This window comes from Vicugna pacos, chromosome 1, assembly GCF_048564905.1.
Source record: "Vicugna pacos chromosome 1, VicPac4, whole genome shotgun sequence".
In the NCBI taxonomy this organism is placed as follows: domain Eukaryota; kingdom Metazoa; phylum Chordata; class Mammalia; order Artiodactyla; family Camelidae; genus Vicugna; species Vicugna pacos.
Genome location: NC_132987.1, coordinates 66,234,533 through 66,248,996, shown reverse-complemented (window position 1 = coordinate 66,248,996; position 14,464 = coordinate 66,234,533). Strand labels below are relative to the sequence as shown.

The following is a 14,464-nucleotide window of genomic DNA, read 5'->3' as shown; positions in this document are numbered from 1 at the left end:
TGACTTGTCTATATTTTATAGGTTTGATCCAGATCAAATGCAGCCTCTCAGCTTTTTGGAGAAAATGAAAGAATGAAAAATGAGACAACTTATTTGAACTTTAATTCTTCTTTAGTGAGTCAGGTACCATATCTTTCTTTAACTCCTGTTACTTAAGTCTCATCTCCCCAGAAGCCAAAAAGGCTTCTACTTCTGCATTTCTCTCTCCTGGGTCCTCATTTCTAGAGATACAGACCACCAGCTAAGTACACCGCCCAGGGCACGTTGGAGCACTAACGTCCCCAGATGCCATAGTGCTTCTCAAGAGCTCTGAGAAGCAGCCAGACCATGTTCTGCCATCGTCTGGTGTGTGCTGGCAAAGGCTTAAAACAGTCACTGGAAAAGTCCTGGCAGGATGATGATGGATGTCTGGCCTCAAGTTCTGAGGACTTTGAAATCTTAGCACCGTGGAGTAGCTTGGTGCCAGCACAGCCACCTCTCCCACTTCATGGCTTAGAATTCCCAGCTGGTCCTTTTCCTTCTACCTTTATACTAAACTTCTCTATGATAGAAATCTATCAAATGTGTTTTGTTATTAAATTAGTGTTTAAATTAGTGTTGAGGATAAGCATTTGCACCTGGTATGTATCCTATTTACACTTCGACAGGGACGCCACGGTGTCATGTATGTAGGTACGGATGCTGGGTTCTATTTATATATTTCATTTATTCTCACATACTTCATGAGGATCAATGGATGGCAAGTCCTCATAGTCATCCCAATTGCTGGTTCTCCCCCAAGGGTCAGAACAGATTAAAAAGCAATATATGCAGCTGTTTGGGAATTTGGTTTAATAAAATGCTCAGTGAGAGGTAGTGCACCTCTCCACCTACAGCATCATAGTCTACCTGAAGATGTTAATTATGTCTGTCCTATACTTTAGAGGGCTTTGACCGTAGCCTCTTTTTAGATATCAAGCTCTTTGATTTTTATCACTTGCAGATTTATCATCAAAAAAAGCATTGTTTCATATATATATTAGCAGATTAGTTTTTCTTGATTATTTTGGAACACTTATGTTACATCTTATCTAAACCAGTGTTTTAGATAGGAGTTAATCTCAGTGAACTGTTGAAAGTAAGTAATCTTTCTTCATAAAATACCGTTTTTAACTTCTAAAAAAGCATTTTTAAGTGTTTTATCTTGGAGATTTACATGTTTGATTAAGTCAAAGCTCACAAATGCTACCATGTGGCAAGAATTTAAACAGTATTTTCTCATTTGTGTCAAGTCTTCTATTCAGTAAATTATGCTTTTGAGGGGGTTAAATATAAATTTCTTGACCAGAATTTCATAACTGCCCCTATATAATCCCAGTTCTCCCAGCACCCTCACATATTAACTTCTTAGCAGTCATATCTTACTAGTAACCCTAACATCTTATATTCATTAGAACTTGTCAAGCAAATCAGATTTCATGAGCACTACAAGGTACTATAGATACAAAAGAAGACAGTTTTGCCCTTGTTGCTTTCATTTAAATGATTGTTGTACTATTTTTTTACTTAATTCCTGGATTATGTTTTCACATTTATCATGTCTCTATAGGTAAAGTGGGCAGAAACATTTTCCACTTTATATTTCTTATAAGCCCTGTTTGAATAAAGTTAATATGTGAGGCAATGGTTAGATACTTTTCATTTTAACCAACAAAAATAATCATATGGGGAATTGATTCCAAAAATTTATTGAAAGCAGGCAAAGAGTGGAAGTTGGGATGGTGGTTTAATTAATTGTCAATCAAACATGATTTTAGTCCCTTCTATATACAAATCAGAATACAAAGATGAATAAAACATACTTGACTCCACAGAGCTCATAATTTGCTGAAACCATTACAGTACAAACTGGTAAATTACATGTTTTGAACTTTATAACAGAAGCTATAGAAAGAAGCAAGAAAAGCTTATTCAGCTGTCAGCTCTGGTTAGAGTCAGGCAGGCAGTATGACTCCACAAAGTGGTGCTTTCTGAACTGGGTCTGAAGAGTGGGTCAGACATAATGAAAGAACACAGCCTCACCATTCAGACATTGAGCTTGACCCGAGAATCAGAAGAGGGCAGTCTGACAAGGTTGTGAGAGTCCTTTCAGTAAAATGCCATTTTTAATTTTGTTCTGGTTTATTTTTACTTTTTATGTTGATGAAAACTTAAGATTTTTAGACGCCAGAACAAACACAACCATGACTTATTTTTCCCATCGCAGGCTTGATTCCAGATCCAATCTCACGTCCTATCACGTAGGCTGTCACTTAAATCTCCAATCACCACCATCCCAGACTTACTCTCTTACTCATCTGATCTCCCAAACCAAAAACCTTAGTTATTCCAGACTCCCTTGCTCCCCTCATTTTATCACTCACCCTGTCTTGTGAGCCTTACTTCTAAATATTTATCATATACACTGATCCTCTAGAATAGTCATTGAGAGAATAGAATGGGAATCTGTTCAATGACAGCCACAAGAAAGTAGTAACAGATTTCAAGATTAAAAGTCAGTAGCCCTGGGATCTAGACTTGCTTTTCCAATGTCTTGCCTTGTAAACTCAGGTTACAGGTTTTAAAATCTTATAATTCAAGACAATGTTAAAAAGAAATGCAAAACCATGACAAAATTGAGAGAGATCATCTTTTTAAAATACCTAACCTTAAAAAAAATTTTTTTTTGCCAGTTTGGTTCTACTACTTGATTTCTCAAGGGTTTAGTAGTTACTCATCCACAGTTTAACTGTTTTGTCATTTCCTAATGCTGCTGATGCAATGATGTTTTCTGTAGGATGGCAAGCTGCTGAGATTACGACATCTGTATGACCTTGTAATTTTTGTACAATCTCTTTAGTCTGAAGGTTCCAAATGTAAACCAGGTTATCCTCTGAACCAGACACAATCCACTTTCCACCAGTAACTGAAAAATTGGCAAATATGCAGTATTTCTCATTCTTATGACCAGTGTATGTCTTCAGGCATCTGCCTCTGCTATAATCCCATAGTTTAAGAGTATTGTCCAAAGTTGCAGTAAGAATGTATTTACCATTGGGAGAAAATTTTACAAAAGAAACAGGAGGGTTATCATCATCAACAAGTGTTTTTAAACACTGACCTGATGCAGCATCCCAGATTCGACAGACACCATCATAGCTACCTGACACTATCAAGGACCCACTACAATTAAAATGAACAGCAGAAACTGGGTCAGAATGAGCAGACAAAGTTTTAAGGCACTTTCCTGTTTTCACCTCCCATATTTTCACGCTCTCATCAAAAGATCCTGAAATGATGAGGTTGGATGGTGGGTTGAAATTACAGCAAAAAACATAATTACTGTGTCCTTTCAATGTTTTCAAACATTTTCCAGATCTCACATCCCAGATTTTTAGAGTTTTATCATCTGAGGCAGAAACAAGACGACTGGAATCTGATGACCAGGCAACATCTGATATTTCCAGAGTGTGACCTTTAAGAGTTTTCTCATATTTTCCATCGTAGGCTCCCCAAATTATAATAACTTTATCAGCAGAAGAACTTGCTAGCCATTCTCCACTAGGACTAAATTTAACTGACGACACTGCTTCAGTATGTCCCACGAGAGTAAATTTGAGAGCATAGTTAGGTTTTTCAGGTATTTGCTTGCTCTGATTGGCTAATGAGGGGAGTGCCGACTTTGCTTTGTCATCTCCTGACTCCTCTGTAGCCATGGCTCTGAAGCTCCAAGTCAGTACGTTGGTTAGGCGTCAGGCCCTGAACCAGGCAGCCAGTATTTTGGCATTCTGCCCAGCAACATTAAGATAAAAAACATCGGACTCAAAAATAAACGGCCTTTTAATAATTACACTTTTTGGATCGTCTTTAAACTACGATATACACTGATACAGCAGCACGGCTTGGACCACTTCAGTTTTTCCTCACTTTCTCCTTTGCAAACAAGTAACTTGAGAAACTATTTACAGGGTCCTGTGCTCAGTCCGCAAGTAAGGTATTCATGTTGGGTATTCCGCGAATGTATAAGACAGTCCAAAGCTGCGCGCATTGCAGTGAGGCGGCGGGGAGTCGCTACAGAAAGTACTTTTCACCGCCCCGCCCCTCAGCTCGGAACTGTTGGAGAGCACTGAACAACTCTGCCCGTCAGACTTTAGGTACTTGAGCATGAAAGGATTACCGCTTTAAACAGAAGATTTCAGAAGCTAAGCGAAAACTTGCGTAGGCACTGCTGCTCGAGGCCGGGGCCTGCCGGCGACACCGCGGCGTAGCAAGCGACTCTGGAGGCAGGACAGCCGGGCGCATGTGCAGGCGGAGCCCCCGCCCACCACCACCACTACTTCCGAGCCGAGGTGACCGACGGGAGAGACTTGCTTGCGCAGAGGGCATCTGCGTGTTCTTCCGGCTCCGTCCGCCGTCGCCGTCCCTGTGCGTTCCGTGGGCTGCTTGCTTGGCCGAGTGAGAAGGTGAGCAGGGTTTCTCCCAGACCTGACTGGCTACTGTGGGAAGCAGTGAATGTTTCCAAGAACGTGCATTTCTTTTTGGAGACCGTGTGACGAGAAAGGACTGAATTATGCGGTGTTCGCGGCCGCAGGGTTAAGCCCGCATTTGAAAGTAAGCCTTTCGGACTGCGCATTTGGGGGATGTAGGGACCGTGGGTCCACCCATCTGCGGGTGATTCTTTGTGAGCTCCTGCTTCACAGGTGGCTTTCGTTCTGTTCCCTTCCACTTGTGGTCGAGAGCCTGGGTACGAAAGGGCTGCAAGTAGGCAAGGGGAACGTAGCCAGATTTATGCCCAGATTTTAAGACTCCTGGTTCAGAAGTATTCCCTAAACGTTTCGGGAAGGATAAAGAATATGTGTTAGGCGCGTTTGAAGGCCAGTGCTCAGGTAGCCTCACATGGTAGTGCCGAGGGGAAATAAGCAGACGTTTGTTTTAGCACTTCCTTGTAGTTTAAACGTTCAAAGAAAATTAAGGGGAGTTCAGATCTGCATAGGTGTCAGAAAAGGTCGAATGGGGTTGGAAATGTGTGAGGTTACTCGTAATTAGGCTTTCGTACGCTCTCCCTAGCTTTGAGAAATGATTAATGGCTGTGAAAGTATGTAGAGGATACATGCTTTTCAGGTGTAAATTACTCTTTTAAACAAGAATAGGTTTACCAGAAATGGAAGCCTGACTCGTTTCTCCAATCCTGTACAGTCTGCCCCTTGGTATATGCAGGGGATTGGTTCCAGGACACCCCGCCCCCATACCAAAATATCCTGGATGCTCAAGTCCTTTGTATAAAACAGTGTATTATTTTTCATATAACCTACTTATATCTTATCCTATAACTTTAAGTCATCTGTACATTACTTACAATACCTAATACAGTATAAATGCTACGTAAAGAGTTGCGGGGGTGAAACAAATTCAAGTTTTGCTTTTTGAAACTTTCTGAAATTTTGAGGGGAATATTTTTGATCTGTAATTGGTTGAATTCGAGGATGTGTAACCCACAGGTACAGAGGGTTGACTGTAATTGCTCAATAAAGAGTGCCCAAGAGAGGCTGTGAGTATTCTGCTTGAAAGGTTTTCTTGGTAGCCAGTTGAAGTCGAGGCTAATAGCTCTTTTGGTATTTTCTGTCAAGAATTAAAGCATTTGGAAACAAAGGGTCTCTTATCATATACTTATTGGGAATAATTGAAAGCCTTGCTTTTGTAAGGCATAACAACATAAGTAGTTCACCATATGATAAACTAGCAAAAACCTAATTAAGACCCTACTACTCTAGTTTGGAATTTCGACAGGAATTTGACAAATGCTTTCTCTTAGCTAGTGCAAATAAATGATATAAACACAATGAGGAGGTGCTGAGAGTGGGAAGAGCATCTTTAAAATGGTTTGGAGCATCCATTTATATACATTAAATTATGACTCTTAGCTGCTTATTGAGGCAAAGCCACCATTGACCTCTCCTCTGTAACATTTTAAAAAGAGAAAACTTTTATCTCTGTTTAACTTAATACTCAATTCTGATTAAACTCCACCTCCTCCCTCTCCTTTCCTCCTCCCATTAGCCTGGGTTAGTGTGATTTTTACTGGGAAGCTTAGGAGCCTACTAAATTCTGCATCAGTTGAAACAATGTTCATTTTTATTAACTTATTAAAAAATAAATTAAAAGCACTTCACAGAACAAGCAAAGGCTTTGTTTCAAAGAATATAAGTAAATCTGAATTTTTCAATAATTTGATGCACTAGGAGAGGAAAGAAAGGAAGCTAGACCAAGTAAACACATGGCATGAGGGTTGGGACAGGGTGTTGGTGCTGGAGTATATTTAGCCCACTGGAAATATCACAAGCATGGGCGAGGGCACACAATTAAGAGTGTGTTGACAGGAATATACAGAAATGGTTTTTGTCAGATTTTCCTAGAATTTGAATGGAGAAATTTCCGGTATTAAAATTCATTTCTCCGTGTCTGGAATGTTTTATGAATAGCGTCAGAAACGCATATAGCTAGTTAAATCTTTATTCATTAGTCATGTTCTAATATTAACATGTAGTCCTAATATTGTTCTTATGGATTAGGACTGAGAATTTCATAGTCTGCTTCCTTGGGAGGAGGCAGCATCAGCAGCTGCGGAGTGTGGGAACAGGGACTGCTGATACAAGTGAGTCCAGACTGGCTGAAGCCAAAGTTAAGAGATTTGCTTTGGGGGCTCTCAAGCAAAGTTCCTTACTCAGTCCCATTTGTAACAATTTCTATTTTTGCTGACTCTTAATCTTCACCAGATAGGTGATTTGGAAGTTTCTCTCCCTTTAAACTTCCTTTAAATTCCCATGAGAGTTTTAGAAAGTCTCATCTGTGATTGAAAGGTTTATTTTCCTTGCCACTCAGTAAAGTTGCAAATATTTTAAGTAGAAATATTGCCACAAATGGGTCTTTTTTAAATAAAAGAGAATTGGGGGTATGTGTTTCAGACCTTAAGTATGGCCTGGGAGTGATTCCTGTGCTAAGGAACAGCTTGACTAAAGTGAGAGGGGGCATTAAAGTATTTAACAGGTGTTAATTGATTTAAAAACTGGGACTGCCCCTAGCAAACCAGCACAGTGAATGTTGACTGCTGGACTACTCTCCTCATTATCACATCTTGGAAGATGCTACACTCTTAATATGCTAGTTACACTCCAGCCTGCCCAGATCTCTCCCCACCACTGTTGTCTTCTAGGTTTCTGTTTTCTCCTTACCCATGAATAATGCTGGGCCCAAGTGGTTTAGGTAAAGCAGTGACCCATACGGTGGACACCCACTGGCTCCTTTGGCTTCCTCAGGTTAAAATGGGTATAAAGGAATTTAGAGAGTAGTTAACTTATTTTTCAAAATGGCAAATGAAATAGGGGCAACAGTCGTCTAAGCTAGCTTTAATAAACTTGAAAACCCAGCAATCATGCACTATAGATTATAGTGTAGTCTGCTCGAACTAAGACTGTTTTAAGATTTTGTTGTTTTCAGAAAAAATACCTGGTCAGTGGAATCTTTCAAAAATGGTAAAGAAGCAATCACAGAATGAAGAAATACACATCTTTGTTTCTACTGATTTATCACTTAAATTTGGAGGTATGCATAAAGAGAATGTTCTCATGCAGCAATACATACAATATGTAAAAATGAAAGACATTTAATAGCCTAAGGCAACCACAAGCTTCCACATTGGTTGGATATAATTGGCCAAAAAAGTTTTCTTCTTAATTTTAGAGTATGCTGGAAGAGACTGATGAACTATTTTGGGTATGTATAAACATATGGGGTTGATTAGGTACTAGTTACCCTGTAAAGTATACCCATTAACTTTTCTCAGAAGGTATAAGTTGGGTAATGTTTTATATATATATATATATACACATATATATATATATATATATATATATATATAAAACAAAAATCTGCTGTGAAAATGTTTGCTTTTATAAACCTCAGGTTAAGTTATGTCTCCTGAAAGGGAACTACATATAAAACACATATTGAGACACTAGCTTTAAGAGTTGTTAATCCTGGTGTCAAACAGCAGCATGAAGGAATTCCTTTGATCTTTCTTTTGTAACCAAGTACCCTTTACTACTATCACATAGATGCACATTCCTTTAGTCATTTAATATTTATTGAATGTCTGCTGTGTGCAAGGCACTCATCCATGGCCTGACCTACCACATTCAGGTACAAAGAATCATTAGAGCCATTCCAAATCAAAGTGTAAGAACACTTTGAAAAGGACAGAGTGGTCAAAATGATGAGGTAAGCAGAATATATTCAACCACATACATTAAACGGTCTTTTTAAAGCTTTGGACACTCCTTGGGAGGGTATTCCTTTAGGAAGTCAGCTTCATTAAATTCACATCCATGGATGGCCCTGCTCTCTACAGCACTATTTCTTCATTCCAAAGCCTTTCTGTGTCAGTACTTTCTACTTTTGAGTTCGTTGAATGGAAACATGTTTCTGAGCTTAGCTGTTATGCTGCTAAACTCAAAACCAATCATTTGTATAGTATTTTTAACTTTTTTTGGTCAGGCCATGTAGAATTTTAGCACCACAGAAGGGGAAAGATGTTTGGATTGAGAGTGTCTCCACTCCAGAATATGTAACCTAAAAGCAATTTATACCTGATTTAGTCATTCCAAGTGTGATGATAAGGAAGAATCAGAACGAATGGCCCAGTGAAAAAGCTGGCTCACCTGTGGCTGCTGTAAGGCTAGTTCTGGGAATTCCTGGCACAGAACACCTCCACCATGACTACCACTTCTTCAAGACACACAACCTGCAGGGCTTTTCCCCACTTTTGGACAGTGTCTAAGGGTTGTGGCAGAGTAAATTCTCCTAAGTCTTGATTTTATCACCTACAACATAGTGACAATTGTCCACCTCAAGAGTAGTTGAAGGATTAAATAAGAAAAAGTGAGTGCCCTTTAGCCAGGCACCTGGAACACAACAGTGATTTAAATGAAAACTAGTTGCCTTTATCTGACCTGTAGGAACACAGACTGGGACTCTTGTCTATCCTTAGCTGAAAACAGAATGGAACTGTATCTCCCCTTAATCCTCTCTTCCAACCCCAAACATCCAGATGAATTTAATGTCAAGTATCAATTGAATGTTGTAAAAATCAGCACATGATGGTATTTGTTTTACTTTACCACACATTCTTCTGATGCTCTGGTACCCATTGTTACTACTTGTCCTTTCCTGACAACACAGCATGTTACAGAATATTCTCCAAGTTAGAGCACATGCCCTATCTGGCCTTCAATTACTTTTAACTTTTAACAATACCTAAGTATAATTTTAACTTTTGATGACAGAATAAGGTAGCCAAGAATATTTCCTGACTGGGTAGTAGCCACTCTGCTCCTCACAAGAGAAAAAGGCTTTGTTAACTTCAGAAGACAAAAAAATTCAGACTTCAGGACGTCCATATGTAGGTACACCTATCTCTGCAAATGAGCAAATTTTGGAATGGAGGAGGTAGAATATAGCATATAAATATGAAAAATAAATACCTCTTTCTTAAAGGGGAATGCCTTTTCTCTACTGAAAATCATCCTTAGACATCACAGTTTCCTGTTATAAAAAGCCCTAAGCCTAAAACAGCTATAAAGACTTACCTATTGATACAAAAATGTTCACAAAACTGACAGCAAGAAAGAAAAGAAATCCTTCAACCTGAGGAAACTCTTTCATAATGCAGCCCCAAACTGGGGGATTAAATAACTGAAGTATTTATTTAGCACTAGAGAAGTAAACTTAAAAGTTGTACGTGGGTAGCCATATACAACAGAGGATTTAGTTGACAAAGTTTGGATTATAAAATATACTACATATTTTTTCTTAGGCAAAATCAGGAACAACCTGGAATAATTCAGATTTACTATGGGATAACTATCAAAGTTTGTATCTGTGACAGTAATGATGAAAAACAACCCAGAGCCCATTCAACTTTATCTGGCAGATGGAAGAAAAACAATCCTAGGGCAATGGTTTTCAAAAACAGTACAGCTGACAAAGTTAAGTTTAAAAGGGTCCTAAATACTTGGTGACAACATGAATTAAGGTGTTCTCCTAAATCTCACTGTGCTTCATGTCTATCATCTTTACCTTTTTTAATTTTTTTATTTTTTTTATTTTGGCAGGGGTGAGGGAGGTAATTAGTTTTAACTTGTTTTTAGAGGAGGTACTGGGGATTGAACCCAGGACTTCATGCATGCTAAGCATGCACTCTAGCTTTACCTTTCTTGCCATTTCTCAGCCTAACCATATCTACCTGCTGGTCCTTCAGATATAGAGTGCCTTTACATCCCAAATGTTCTCAGTGTTTTTCTACAAACGTTCTCATTTCAAAGAATATACTTAGAAAGTTTGGGGGAGGAAAAAAAAAAAGCAGGAAGGAAAATCCAGCCACTTTCCTTGACCAGTATAAAAAACTGCAGAAGAGTTTTCCTGTGTTGAAATTAGCATGCTTTTAACATCTTAGTCATGGGATAATTCAATAAATTGAAAGTAAATTAATACAATCTGCCAAGTAGAGAACTAAAAATAGGACTGTTTAACAGCTACCTCCTAAAATGTCATTTTAGTACCAAAAAGACTGCTTTATCAGTTCCAGCAGTTATGCTGGGATTTAACTTTTAATCAATTCCAGCTTTTACTTTTTTTGTTTTTTTATCTTTCTTAATTCCAATTTTTATATAAAAAAATGCACTGCAAAAAAAATTTAGCTTGTATCTCATGGCTCATGAACTCCTAGGATAGAAGACAAATTCCTGTTTTAGACAGAAAATAAACCATGTTAGTTAAAATGGACTTTGTTTTAGTTCATTCACTGAGACAGCTGGAACTGCAAGAAAAATTCCCAGTGTGTGCTCTTTTTGCTAACTTGGGGAAACATTTTTTATATTTTTTCCCATTCAAACTGGTTTATCCAAATGAGCTGAAATTTTTTTAAATTATCTTAGAGAGGCTACCATGATTTAAAACATCCTAGAGAAATGATGTTAGCAGTAATTTACAGTTTAAAAAAACTCAGCCACAAAAAAGTCAAAGCTAAAAACAAGATTTTTACTATGAATCAGTGCTTCTATTACCCTTCTGAAAGAAGTTATATTTTAATGTGATGTAAAGGCAACACTGAGAGTTTTTCTTTAAATTAACCACCTAATTTGTCCCTAAAATTACAAAGAATCAAAGTCTTTTACAGGTCGAGTGCAGTAAACTAAAATGTTCTTTCAGCACAAAGCAGCACTAGAAAAAGTAACAGTTAAAGAGATGGGAGTTGACTAGTTTTGCAGTGGCTGCTCCATCGATAACAGACATCAGACGGTATCCATCCAGAGCACAGACACAACTACAGACTAGATGCGAAGAATGCCTCACACGCTTGGCTGATAAATGTCCTTTGTCTTTGTATCTTTGCACTTTGAATGAAGTGGATTTTTAAAAGTTTAAATCATGTCACATAAGTTGGCTGCTTAAATTACAACATGATGAGGTATGAAAGCTCTGAGTATCCCTAACGTTCAGCAGGATTTACCAGAGAAGTATAACAGCTTGTCAGGGGAACTTCCAAATAGTTACTTTGGGGTTATAATGAATTCTAGAAGAGGACAAGATTAAAAAGGTTTAAAAGGATATTCTCTGAAAAAGAAGTGAGCAACTTTTCCTTCAGAATTCATTTTGAACAGCTCATCAACAAAAAATCTTCTCAGATGGTGTGTCCCAACATTGAGTCGAGCTGGCCAACTAGCACCAAGGAGTCGTATTGAACTCAGTTGCAGTTCTCTTGGCAATTAAGCTTATTTTTTCGTTCCAGTCCGAGCACAGATGTGGATCACTGAAGACAGCACTGGAAGCGCCATTTGCAGGTAGAGATTGAAGTCATCATTAAAAGAGCCAGAAGGTAGAAATTGTCTTTATTTTATGGGAGGGACTAGACTGGGCAGTACTAGTCAGAGATGAAATAAATCATAAGGGAACATGAGGTTGTAAGAAAAAAAAAAATCACTGCCCTTATTTGGGTTAAACAGGTCACATCAAGAAGATGGTTACTTAAGAAAAGGATGCTACTTACATGCAGCATAAATTCATTAAAATCAAGCTGCACCCAACTACGAAAAAAAGATTCCCTAAGAAACCTTTAAAAGTATGTGTTATCTGCCAGTCACAGAGGGGAAAAGCACCTAGGGTGAACTCCAATTTAATAAGGACCTTGATCAGGACCACAAAGCCTGAAACATTTGTTTTAATGCAGAAACAGCCTCTAATCACACTGGTTAAGTCTGGGGAAATTAGAGGGTTTTTTGTTTTTTACTTTTTTATTGAATTACAAGATACGATTTTGATTACTAAGGATTCTAAATCTTCATACCAGCATTAGAACAGAACCACTTCCAAATCCTAAGACACATAAGACCAAAGAGAAGCAGTAGCCATACAAATTAATATGTGCCCCTCTCCTTTCTGCTCTAAGGGAATCTTCAAACCAGTATCACATTAAGAGTCAAAGAGTTAATTCTTCAGCATTCCTGACAACTAGAAAGCACATTCACTGAAGGCTGAAGGTGAGGGAGCAGATGGTTTAACTTTAATATCTGTGGAGAATGGTGCCAATAAAGGAAAGAAAAACCATCCAATCTCAGTAAGGAGTAATGCAAATTTGGCTAGAAAAAGCCACCGGGTAATCCAAGGGTTCACTGTGGAAGAACTCATGAAAAGTACTCTGAAGTACGCAACAGGTCTAAACATCTCTCCTGTTGCAAGTAGTTGTGTGAAATTCAAGATAAAGGTTTAGTCTCATCTTTTAATGTCAGTATTTTTCCCCACGTTAAAGGGAATGAGGAGGGGTCTGTCTTCCTCCACAAAAAAAGGGAGCCACATTAATATGTGTATATTCCCATGATTCTTTATAATATATAAGTGCGGATCTCCAAAGCCTAGGGGTTTTCCATAAGAGTGGGCCGTTCTGGTTACCCTTTTATTAGAAGGGTATTCCACCACAGAGAGCCAGAGGTTTTCCAGATGTGTGTAAGAGAGCAGGTGCGCAAGGCAAGCAAATGAGCGCAAACAGTATTATGGAAAACATTTGAGAAGTTAGCTCCATGAGGACTGTGGGCTCCACAAGAGGACTTGACTGGGTAGCCTGGTCTGACACGGGAACATGAAAGCAGAGTATTGCTTCAAAGCTGGAAACCTTCCATAGGAGCCTCACACTGCTGGAAGATGTACTGCTGCTGGGTAAGGTCAACCTGGGGTGCAATGCTGCTGTCCTCATCCTCGGTCCCAAAATAATGCTCAATAAGGTCAAAGGCCTTCTGGTAGATCTCCTGGTTTTCATGACTCTGTAAGAACTCAATTTTATCCAGACCTAGAATGAAGAACAAAAGAAAATTTGTTGTGTATTTGTTGGAAATTCCAATAAAACTATTTTGCCATATGTCTCTTTCCATGACGTAAATGAAGATTCTCTTCTATACTTATATCTCATAAGCATTTTGCAACAGCATAGAAAGTATTGTGGGATTACATCTGAATATTAGTATTGCAAACTGACATCTTAAATACGAATGTAAGCAATGGCCAGTACCCCCAAGCAGCAATCTCTGTTAACAGTCACCACATCATCCAGTACCTAAGGCCAGAAGCAGAAGTGCTCCTACTGGACTGTATCTATGACCTAATTATTTCTTGGCTCTGGTTCTATCTACCTAGGCTCTGAGCTATCCAATATCATTTCAACAAATGTGTAATATCCTTAAGTCAGCTAGAATCAATCTCTAGTGCTTAAACTAAGAAGTCCAACTAGAATAATTAGCCAGCACATTCCCTTTACTAAGTTTAAGCCCTGTGTGAGCTAGGCTTTCTTTTACCTACAGCCATAAGCAACCTAACTGCTACAGCAGTACCGACAATAAATCTCAACACTGCTCAAAAGAAAAAAATACATATTCATGTACATATCCATATATAAATACACACATGCACATCAAAAATTAGTTCTCTCCTTGGAGAAAGATCATCTGAGAAGAGAAACATTTGTCTTTTTTATACATTTCAAAATTTCTTATACTAAGCAGGTATGTGTAGTTTTTACAATCAGGTTTTTTTAAAATGGTGAAATGTTAGTCATTTCGGAAAACAAGTCTGCATTATCTGATAAATTTGAAGATGAATGTACCCTATGATCCCTAATTCCAATCTAAGGAATAAATAAACCCTAGAGCAGTGGCTTTCAACCCTGGCAATGCATTAAAATCACTTAAAAGGTTAGCATACTGATAAATCAATGATTAAGAGTACAGTTAAGACTGAGACTGGAAGAATGAGGAAACCAAAAGGCAGATGATGACTACTGTTTCTACTGACAACTCTTAGAAACCTTTAGAGTCAGGAATACAGGAATTGGCGGGGAAGGGGGGAG

General features: G+C 38.5%; 2 protein-coding genes and 1 long non-coding RNA gene across 3 annotated transcripts in view; 1 reads left to right on the top strand and 2 right to left on the bottom strand.

The window, feature by feature from the left end:
- Positions 1 to 1,711: 1,711 nt before the first annotated feature.
- Positions 1,712 to 4,480, bottom strand: WDR5B (WD repeat domain 5B). The gene has a single exon (XM_006215751.4). It carries the CDS (start codon positions 3,732 to 3,734, stop codon positions 2,742 to 2,744), a length of 993 nt encoding a protein of 330 aa, XP_006215813.2. The 5' UTR covers positions 3,735 to 4,480; the 3' UTR covers positions 1,712 to 2,741.
- Positions 4,481 to 4,489: 9 nt separating this feature from the next.
- Positions 4,490 to 13,977, top strand: LOC107034678 (uncharacterized). The gene is made up of 2 exons (XR_012074104.1): positions 4,490 to 4,629; positions 11,861 to 13,977. It is a non-coding gene; the product is annotated as an uncharacterized lncRNA (long non-coding RNA).
- Positions 11,089 to 14,464, bottom strand: part of KPNA1 (karyopherin subunit alpha 1) — a 56,247-nt gene continuing 52,871 nt past the window's right edge. Inside the window, exon 14 of the mRNA XM_006215752.4 lies at positions 11,089 to 13,411. Coding sequence (XP_006215814.1) covers positions 13,224 to 13,411 — 188 coding nt within the window. The 3' untranslated portion in view covers positions 11,089 to 13,223. The remainder of the gene's footprint in view (positions 13,412 to 14,464) is intronic.